The sequence below is a fragment of the Diadema setosum genome, chromosome 21 (assembly GCF_964275005.1).
Source record: "Diadema setosum chromosome 21, eeDiaSeto1, whole genome shotgun sequence".
Taxonomy (NCBI): Eukaryota; Metazoa; Echinodermata; class Echinoidea; order Diadematoida; family Diadematidae; genus Diadema; species Diadema setosum.
In genome coordinates, this window is record NC_092705.1 from 20530622 (window position 1) to 20541009 (window position 10388).

A 10388-nucleotide genomic window follows, 5' to 3' on the forward strand; every position below is an offset into this window, starting at 1 on the left:
TCCCGGCCATACGTTTTGCACGTATCCAGCGTTCTGCCATTTACTAGTACAGTATCTTACTGCCTGATGAATATTCATGATGAAGCGGGACGGGTGCCCAAATAGTGCTTACCTGTCGACTCAACGAATCAGGAGAGATCGCATCTACCCCACCGAACTAACTTACTAGTAGTTCGGTGATCTACCCACGCAAAGAGTCAGTCTGAAACGGTGCCCGATCGCCGTGTGTGTTCTGTAGCTGTGCTGCCGCTGTAGAAAAGGACCGTGCTCCGATCGGAGTGCAGCCACTCGTATCGGAAGTCGTGGCGGCGATATACGTGGAGGCCAAATTGAGAGAGTAGAGTAGCCCTATAAAATCTCTTTGGTGGAGGCTGAAATGACGTGAAATGTTATCTTCTCTTCATTCGTTGTGAGTTATTTCCACGAAGGAACTTTCTACAAGCTGTTGCAGTAGTGATTTCTGTGACTTATTACCGTAATTCATTGAATTGGCAGCCCCGTGATTTTTACGGCACGGGTTTGACTCAAAGTTTATTTTTGACAATTCGACAATTTCAATTTGCATGATCCATTCTCATTCACTGGCATTAAACAACCATGATTTGGGAGGATTTTAGAGTGTGTGGGTTGTGTATTAGCTAATTAGACTGTTCTACATACACAGCCCAAGTCGGGCTATAAATTTACTATGGGTTGTGTAAATCGCTATGCAGGATCAGAAACAGAAGTGTACAACCTGACAACCGTAGAAAGAACTCTGTAAAATTTACTCAGGGGCCTATCCGCCATATTTTAGTCAAAAGTTAGCTGAAATTTGTGGGATGTTGTAACGTTAGTTAGTCAGAATTCACGATGTGATCAAATTCAAAATGTGATCTAATTGAGAACACTAAAATTAGTGAAAAAAAGTGTTAGAAATCTTAAAAAGATATCCCCAGCCATAGACAGTCTCACCTTTTGATAATTTCATTTCACTCGAGGCAGAAAATACCGTAGATTCATATCCTGGCCCGGGCTCAGATTGTGTACTAATGTTAGTCGTACCATACGTGCAGAATTCTCAGCGACAAATTTACACAAGTGACTTTTTTTTTTAATGAAAACCGGCGCAAGTTCGTCATAATTTTAATTGACCGCCCATTTTCTCATTATTGAAAAGCACGTCTACAGCCTACAGGCCTGAGTCCAGTGAATGGGCAAATATGTGCTAACAATACTTTCATAAGTCTTTAAACCCGTTCTAGACTATGACTAGATCTAGTCTACAGGTAGACAAAACTGTACGAGCTGAAATTTTCGCGGTGATTTTATTTTCGCGAATTGCTTTTGAACCGTGAAAATAATAACAACACGCAAATAACTAAGGTCTGTAGACCCTCGCAACCGCAAAATTAACAATACGCAAAAATGTCCTCCAAGTAGCAATTCGCAAAAATACAATGTAGTTTATCTGTATGCGAAAATTTCAGCTCGTACAGTATGTCACATGTGTATTTACAAATGCAGATTTCCTTTAATTCTTTTTCCTCCTGTTTCCTCATGTTATTTACCTGTATATAAAATCCCCCCAATTTCTCTTGATTTGTATTCATGTTCGAATGTCGCAGTCAGCAGCATATCCGTATTGTAACCCCTCCCACACGTACTTTTGATTTTAGATCTACAGTGTATACGCAAGATAGCCATTGCGCGAGGGTGGTCAATCTAAAAATAGGTGGTCAATGAGCATTTAAACTTACTATTTTGTAGACACAAAAGTACTAACAGTTACAAGTTGTCTACAGACAACATTAAACATGGTAAATCACAGTCATATTGATAGTACCCATGTGTATAAGCTGAGCTGAGAAGGTTGACTGATAAGGTAGGGTGGTATGACGAAATGAAGGGGGGGGGGGGACATTGGGAAGTCTATTCCAACGTCTTTAATAAAACTTAGTAGAGTCCCCTATCACTCGGTAGCCTAGAATAGTAACCTGGTTACATCCAGTACATGAAGAAGAAGATAATGAAAAATACTGTATGGACTTATTGTATTGGCTTTTTGAAGAGTTGCCATGAACTTTTTGTTTGTTTGTTTATACCTTGACCTCTCTGTACAAATCTTTAATAACAGTTTCAAAACAATCAAATTTCTGTACATTTTGAATGTCCTTTTTTGCAGCGGAGAGTAGAGTGTCTAGAGACCGGTCGACAGTGCTGTTAAACTAAAGGTTGGAGGTGATACCACGAAAGATTTAAAATATGGCATCAATACGGAGACAGCAACGCCTCATGTCTGTGAAATCACAGTACATGATACGTGACAATGAAACCTTCACTTCCTCGAGTCCACGTCCAGAAGCTGAGGGCAGAGAAATGACTGGGCTGCCATCATCACTTGAATGTGGACAAACGGGTGGCTTCAGGCAGGCAAGAGCTAACCCGATTTTCTTTGAGAGCAAGAACAGAAATTCCACTGATGTCGCCTATCGTCAAAGACAAAGCCAAAAAGCTCAAAACTTTGAGGACATTCATGAATCAGTACAGCTACAAGAGAAGAAGACAGCAGGTAAACATGCCTTGTGATTTTGAACTCCATGAAATGTATAGAGTAAGATTTGTGCAATTATTGATAAATGCATCTGAAACTCACCATCTTTCTTATTGTTACAAGTATGTTTATAGTGTCATCTAATGTGCAGAAAAATCATGAAGTTGTTACCATAGGCATTACAGATGAATCAATGTGCAGTTTATGTTCTATAAAGTATACGAATTAAATGACTGTGTTCATGTATATTTATTGATCCGCCTGTCTTCCTATATCTCTGATATTTTTACTTCAAGATCAGTTGCAAGTTTTAAAAGTATGAAACAGTAGTCAGTGTGGCAGTTTTCCAAATTTTCACATGTGTATATCATTGCTCTGTAAATGGTTTCAGTAGTAAGCACATGCTACTGCATTATTCTAACCCATAGTGTGTGCATGCAAACAAGTTTGGGTTTTGTCAATGAGCAGTTTGAGTTAGCATGCAGCTTATTTTTCATGTATGAATTGGTCTTTCAGTCAGTACAGCTGGGGAAGGTCTACTTCAAGAGCTGTATGCAGACCAAAGCAAACGTCTGGAGAAGGCGGAGAACGCCCTCAATGGAGCCCAGAAAGCCAGGGACACGCTCGAGAAAAAATGTATGGAGCTGCAAGCAGAACTCACAGCACAGACTCAGGTGATGATCCAGTCATCTCTTACCTAAGTTTGTGGCTTTGGATGCTTACGAAATGTGCAAATGTAATCCATAATGGCCTTGTTTTGGTCTGTAAAATATATGTAGTATTTATGTATTTATTTATTTGTTTATTTGTTTATTTATTTATATATTGGTATGGAGGTAACTTAAGGGCAAGTCTGATTTGGTACCAAATGAAATGTTTTGCATGTTGGGTGTCAAAAATGCTCCATCAAGTTCACAGTTACATTTACACTTTACACACTGAAGGGTAGGAAAAGGAAATCCAACAGATAATGGTAGTGAAGACAAAGTTAGATTTGATAAGAAGTCAATCTTGTCAATGATTATTTGGCTGACAGTAATTCAACTTGAGGTCCTATGGGCACCTCTTAAAAGAAAAAATTGTCTCAGTCATATTACTGTAGCATCATTTGGTAATAAGTTCTTGAATGTGCAATACATCAGAGGATGAAGTTGAGGTGGTCAAATTTGTTGCAGTGATCCCAGTCACTACCTCATTTGCATGATGTAGATAGCTAGTTTTGATTGATAGAGCTAAACCTGCATCTCCCAAGTTCAAATCAGGAGTAAACTTCTACATTGATTTCTTTTGATTGTTTAATTGTGCAGGTTAACAAGGAGCTGAAGAAACTCTTGGTAGCTTCAATGGGGGCAGACCTACAGTTGCAACTAGAGGGCATGGCCCGGGACCGCGCCCAACTGGCCCAGGACCTAGAGAACACCATGACGGCCCTCCTCAAAGAGCGCGAATCCCTGGAGAAAGTCAACATCCAGTGTGACGTGTGGAGGAGCAAATTTCTGGGAAGCAGGTACTGATTGTACTTATACAGTTCCTCTGTACACAGAGGGCTTCTACAGTATTTCATGAGAATTTAATCCATTGAAGACGAGTCCCAAACATACTAGGGCAAGTGTCTATGGGAACTGCGTGTTGTAGCAAAATCAGCCCGTCCTCGACAGGTTAATTATTCTTCAAGTAAACGCTTTGCTGAGCTGGGCTCTGAGGGAAGAAGAGGGATTGACATGTCTCTGCCTGCTTATGACTTGCTTTCAATAATGACAGTATTGGCAGTAATATTGTAGAAATATCACAAAATACAAGATATATCAAGCTCTTATTATGATAATGTGTTTGTCATCTCAAGATTGTAAAAACATGAATCACTTGATGTATGTGTTAGTTGAAGTGTTTTGCGACTCTTAACAATGCATGAGTATTTCTGTTTTCCCTTTTCTCTATTTGATATTAATTTCAAGGCCTCCATTCAACCTATTTTATGCTAGATGAATGCAAGAGAATTGTACACTGTGTTTTCTTTCTATTTTTTCTCAAGGTTAGTTTTAGATGGTCTGCAAATGCAATGCAACATGATTTACAGGATGATGATATCTTGAAATATGATCTTAGAATTACGACTAGATGCCTAGTCAACAATTAATTATACCAATTTATGTCATTGAAGCTTCTCTTGAATAACCAGTCAATGTCTATCTACTGTAATGAACTTCACTCTTATCTGTACTGTTCCGCTTCTCTACTACTACCAGATTACAGGTAGATGAACTAGTGTCTTCCAGGACACACCTAGACATGCTTCAGCAGGAATCCTGCCACGCCCTCCAGAAGCTCCTCGACGAGAGAGCTGAAATGAGAAGACACATGATGTCCACCAATCGGTAAGAGCATCATCCAGCTGTCTTCTTCTCTCTCTCATGCTTGCGGGTTGTGTCCCCACTTTCAAACCCTCTCATATTCAAATACTCAAGCATTGACATCAGCTGAGAAGACTGAACATTTGTAAATTAGTCCAACTCCAAACCAAAGTTAGAAGCTACTTGAGAGCACAAGCCTCCACCAGGGCCATAGGGTCAATAAAGCCACTTCAACTCTGCATGTATCCTTGGAAAAAAAAAAAAGGGCTGAATCCTAATAATGACATGGGTCACAACACAAAATCAATCACCTGTTCCTTTCACCACAATTGACCTGTCCTGAGTATTTCATCAAAATTATTCATAGCTTTTGAAGAATTATTGCCAGCAAACTGAACTAGATTAAACTAAACTAAACAAACAAACAAACAAACAAACAAACAAAAAAGAAATCAAATTACTGAAATTCTTTGCCTGAAGTTGTTTTTCTTTAAATTGTCCTGTCAAGTTGTTTTGATTGCGACTGATCTAAATTACATTGATGTAGGGCAATTTGTCAATCAGTTGCAATAAACAAAAGAATGCTGGCAAAAACTGCATCCTTTAACATTGTCAAAGTATCTTCTCCCTGCCTTGTGAAATATGTACTGTTATCATCAGTGGATGATGAACATGTCTTGGCTAAGGAGTCTGCATGCAGAGCAGCAAATCCTTTTGATGAGACTGTCATGATACCAAAAAAAAAAAAAAAAGTATGAGAGAAAACTTAAAAAGATATCACTCATGCTGACCGGACCTTTGATCTTTCCCTTTCTTCCTCGTCCTTCCAGGTTGTTACAGTATCTATCCAGGGCTCTACAGAGAAACCACAGCATCACGGAGGAGAGCAGCAAAACGCCGAGCAATGTCATCACACTGGCCCTAGTCAATGAGCAGCTGTCTTCCACGATCTCCAGTGTTCTCCTGGGTGATGTTGGGCGACATCATCAGGGGCCAGAAGGGGGAAATATTCCTGGTCAGAGGGGCTTCAACTTTGTGGACTGGACGACTGCAGAGATGCTTGCCAAAGATGTTAGATTATTTCTTTTGTTGCATTTGTTTGTCAAATGATTACATTTTTTAATTTATTAAACCAAACTCACAATGTGAAATATCTGTGTCATGATTTGCTTTATTTGTCAGATAGTGATGTAATCAAAGAGAGCTTAGCTACAATTGTGTATTTTGTCTCGAAATCAAATTGAAATGTTATCATTTAACTGGTCATTTGCTAGTTCTTGGTGTCGTGCCCTTTTGTTTTTTCTCAGTTTTTTCATGTATGGTAGAAAAGATTCTGTTTTTCTTCTTTTATGGACATAGCAAGTTGAAAGTGGCATAGTTGTCTGATCTTAGATTCTTTTCTGTTCACTTAGCTATCATGTTAAGTAAGTACTGTGTCTGACAATAGAAAGGTGCAACTCTCTCCTCTCATATCTCACCAGTTTTGCTCAGTGTTTGCAGATGTTGTACAACTGTACTTCGTTATTTGCATGTGTTCCATAAAAACTTATGTTACTTTCAAGGGCTTTCTTACAAAAATATCTGCTTGTTTATCATATCTGCAAAAATTACAGATAGGAGAAACTATTGAATTTCGGTTGATTCTTAATGATTTCCATTGGTTCCTTGTTTCCTGTTTACAGATTCTTCTCAACAAACAGCCAATCATGAAGCTTGAACAGATTCAGCAACAAAGTTTCCTTCAGGGCCCCGTTCCCAAGGTCAACATGACCCATCGCTACCACCCTCACACCCGCTATGAGAACATCACCGTCAATTGCTGTAACCGCTGCAAGGGAGAAATCCATGTGGTGTGAAACTCCTGAGGAACAAAGACTTGACAGCATCGCTATCTGCATTTTTTGCTTAAAGAGGAACATCCTCGATTTTGAGACATTTTGTAAGACTCTGAGCTGTCATACAGAAACATCCCCATTTGTTACAGCTGTATCAGTGGAATATCAGGCATCAGTGGAATATAAGGCGTCTTTGTAACAGATCATGAAACAGTGAACACTTTTTCCGACAAACTCATATACTGTGACTAGTTGGGTCATTATGAATATCTCAGCTTGGAGAAAGGAGTCTAAATAGAGAAGTATGTGTCACATGGGAACTCACTGATATATAGTTTGCTTTGGTGCATCATTTCATCAGTTTTCATTTTTGGGAGGTAGTACTGGAGTCTCTACATCATGAACACTTGCAACATCCACAACAGGATTTGAGGTTGTGTTAAAAGTTTACATACATGTAGTTACAGTGTCATCAATAACTGTCATAGACTGGAAGATTTCTATACCGCAAACATACTTTGTAGGTGCTTTCCAGAGGATTTGAGATGATTTCATCAAACAGATACTGACAGTCAGATACAGGTTTATAAAGCAGCAAAATCCTATGCACATTGAACCCAATATGTTCTGATATGCTACTCAAGCCCATGTGACTGGTGACAGAGCAGGCTATAGCACAAACATAACAATGGTTGAAGCTGAGCATACACACAACATGCCTGTGTTATGATCAGCTGTAATGAGTTACATGTGTGTATGAATAAGGTATAATCGTCCAGCTATTAGCCAAGTTTGCAAATGTAATGATATGCATGTGCACCATATTGCCATACACCGTATGTAGCAGTAGTTCTACACAGAAAAATCTGTCTGTCTGGAGGAGTTTTGAATCATTTTTTGACATAACATTATTCGGCTCTGAGGTGATTCCGTGAAGCCAGACTTACGGGTGTTGCAAGAAAGTTGCAATCAATTACAAATATCTATTGCAAAGTTTGCAATAGATATTTGCAATTGATTGCAACTCGACTTTCTTGCAACACCCCCTTAGTCTCCACTGAACATATCCCTGACGACAAGATACAGGCCGATCTTTTGGTCAACAGTAGTTCCAACTTTTTCTCATGTGTGAAAAGCAATGAGCAGTAGCATTCCACATGAATTACTTTTCACCAGGAAGTTAGTTCTACTTTAATTTCCAGAATAGTATATTATAGCATGCAGAAAGTTGTGATGATGTGAAAATGTGTAGCTTAGTTTGACAAGATTGTTTTATTTGAGTTGAGAAAAATGAGTTGCTATGTTTATTACCGTACATTACTCATATCACCAATTGCCATAAAGAGTGGGTCTAGGAAGGCAGCTGCCTGCTTGGCATGTCACACTGGGGTAGCATTGTAATTTAGTGAATAATACCTTTATATATTTTGCCTCAATCCCAGCACAATATTTTGGAAACTTCAGGTGTTCATGAAAAAACAACAACAACAACCTCCATGATTCCAGATTCAAAACAAGAAATTTTTGATTTGTTATACACACATTTCTTATTATCATCTGTGATAGAAGAGAGCCTTTTCAGATGTTCTGTTTTTCTCTTTGTATGCCATGGTGTACATAATCATACACCCCGTGTGTTCCACATTATTCTGAGACTGCAATGCATGAGCGTTTTTGAGAACATTCTACTTTTCAAAGCCATGTAACTTTTTATAGCAGAGCTTTAGTGCAAAAAAAAAAAAAGGAAAAAAAAAAGAAGACAGCAAAGAAGTACAATCAAGAGAGTATGAACATTCTTTTGAATAAGTGAGCTGAACTGAAAAGTGTAATTTGTATGAACTGTTGTGCTACACATTATAATTTTTATAGCTTTATTTCCGTAGTAATGTCCATCTTGGCTGGAAAACAAGAGTAAAATTGATATAAAAAACACTCAAAGAAAATAGCAAGAGCAAGCAAACCCTAGTGCTTGTGATAGTGCCTTAATTTCAAGAGTCCTGTTTTTGAAAGCCTGGGGTGTTGCAATATCACATAGCTTGAAATACTGACACATGTTTTGCAGAAAATGTGTACACCCACCTTTGCTACACTACTTATATAAGTCATGCAAACTGCACATGCTTAATTATGATGTAATGGTGAAAATATAATGTATACAAGTGTAAAAAGATTTGAGATATTTTTGTACTTGTACATATTCAGACGTTCTGAAGGCTTTGTGATACATATTTGTACATTTATGATGAAGCATGTTGCAGCAGTGTAACCTTTGCAGAGAATATGCATCCATACAACCTCTGTTCAATAGCAATTTACTTTCTCTCTTTATATAAAAAAGGGGGGTTAGGGTTGTTTATCATTTTCCATATTTGCCATTTTCACCGAATCGTTTTTACTGTATGTATCACATAATATCACGCTGTGCCATGAGACTTCATGAAATAAAGGAAATATGAAGTACAGTACATACATATCAAAGTCCTTGAGAGTGGTATACATACTGAAGTCCTTCAATGTTTACATGACTGTTCTCTTTCCATTCATTTTGCATTTCCTGGAAACCTTGAAGCTCTTCTGTTCAGCGCTTGATGCATGAAAGTATGGGGGAACAATGAGACGGTTTCACCCTTAGATTTGAACAATATGTACATTGTATTTCATTCAGTAAAGATCAGGCTTGTGTGCACAATAGATGAATTAATTGAGAATACACTTTGTACATCTGCACACACAAGCACACAGACACAGACACACAAACACACACACACACACACACACAAACTTACTTATCAAGTACTGTAAAGGTTTAAATTTTTGCAATGTGGAAATTTGTGCGCATTTCGCGCAACCAGAAAATATCACAATGATAAAAGCAAGCAAGTATTTTGGCTTGTTACATCTATGCACCACTAATTAATGGCTTGATTCTGCAGAATTAAAAACATGTGAAATTCATCCTACCTGGCTGAGGGCAAAAAGTTGCTCACACGAAAATATTCACTTTTACAGTAATGACAGGTGTAAGCAGGGAGACTGACACTCATGTAATACACAAGTGTTTAGTCTACATTTTGATGTATAATAAGTACAGTTACATGTAGTTTTAAAGGTTGTTCTATTGTTTCTGGTTTTAGTTTTAGTTTGTCTGACAAGAGTGCTTTTTGCTCAGCAAGTCTCTTCCTGAAAAAATAAAAGAATTAAAATTGATTTTGAAACCAACCCTCATTTCATAACTTTGTACAACAATTGATGCATTCCTTGGCATGCTTTAGTACTCCATTCACCACAGACATGTCATGAAACTTGCTGATAACAGAAAAGGATTTGATAAGAGTTTCTACAAATCTCTTTTCTCCTGCTATAACTCTCAAGTGGGACAGTCACATTATTACATTTGGAGGGTTTGTCCAAATAATAATCAAGTTTTAGAGAAATTGACATTAGCAAGTCACTGAATACCTTGGCATAGGTGTCTGTTGTATATAGGGACATACAGAAATGATGCAGAAAAATAGGGAACTATAATCATATTGTCTGTTGAGAATGAGAAGGGCGTTACGTTGTCTTGAACACCATGGGTTTAGTGGCAACTTAATGCCCTTATCATTCTTGACCAACGATATCATAGTTGCCAAATCTAATTGGTTCAAAACAAAAGTTGCTTGAGGA

At 38.1% G+C, this 10388-nt stretch overlaps 1 protein-coding gene across 1 annotated transcript; it reads left to right on the plus strand.

Annotated features, from left to right (window-relative positions):
* The first annotated feature begins 305 nt into the window (after nucleotides 1–305).
* LOC140244556 (golgin-45-like) lies at nucleotides 306–9161 on the plus strand. The gene is made up of 7 exons (XM_072324183.1): nucleotides 306–409; nucleotides 2165–2551; nucleotides 3050–3207; nucleotides 3841–4040; nucleotides 4780–4908; nucleotides 5715–5955; nucleotides 6567–9161. Exons 2-7 carry the CDS (start codon nucleotides 2245–2247, stop codon nucleotides 6738–6740), a joined length of 1209 nt encoding a protein of 402 aa, XP_072180284.1. The 5' UTR covers nucleotides 306–409; nucleotides 2165–2244; the 3' UTR covers nucleotides 6741–9161.
* Nucleotides 9162–10388: the final 1227 nt, after the last annotated feature.

What these genes read in the sequence shown, in the direction of transcription:
- LOC140244556 (XM_072324183.1), top strand. Translation starts at nt 2,245, where the DNA reads ATGGCATCAATACGGAGACAGCAACGCCTCATGTCTGTGAAATCACAG. An exon ending in AACTCACAGCACAGACTCAG is followed by an intron (nt 3,208 to 3,840) that starts GTGATGATCCAG and finishes TTAATTGTGCAG; the next exon opens with GTTAACAAGGAGCTGAAGAA. An exon ending in CAGAGATGCTTGCCAAAGAT is followed by an intron (nt 5,956 to 6,566) that starts GTTAGATTATTT and finishes TCCTGTTTACAG; the next exon opens with ATTCTTCTCAACAAACAGCC.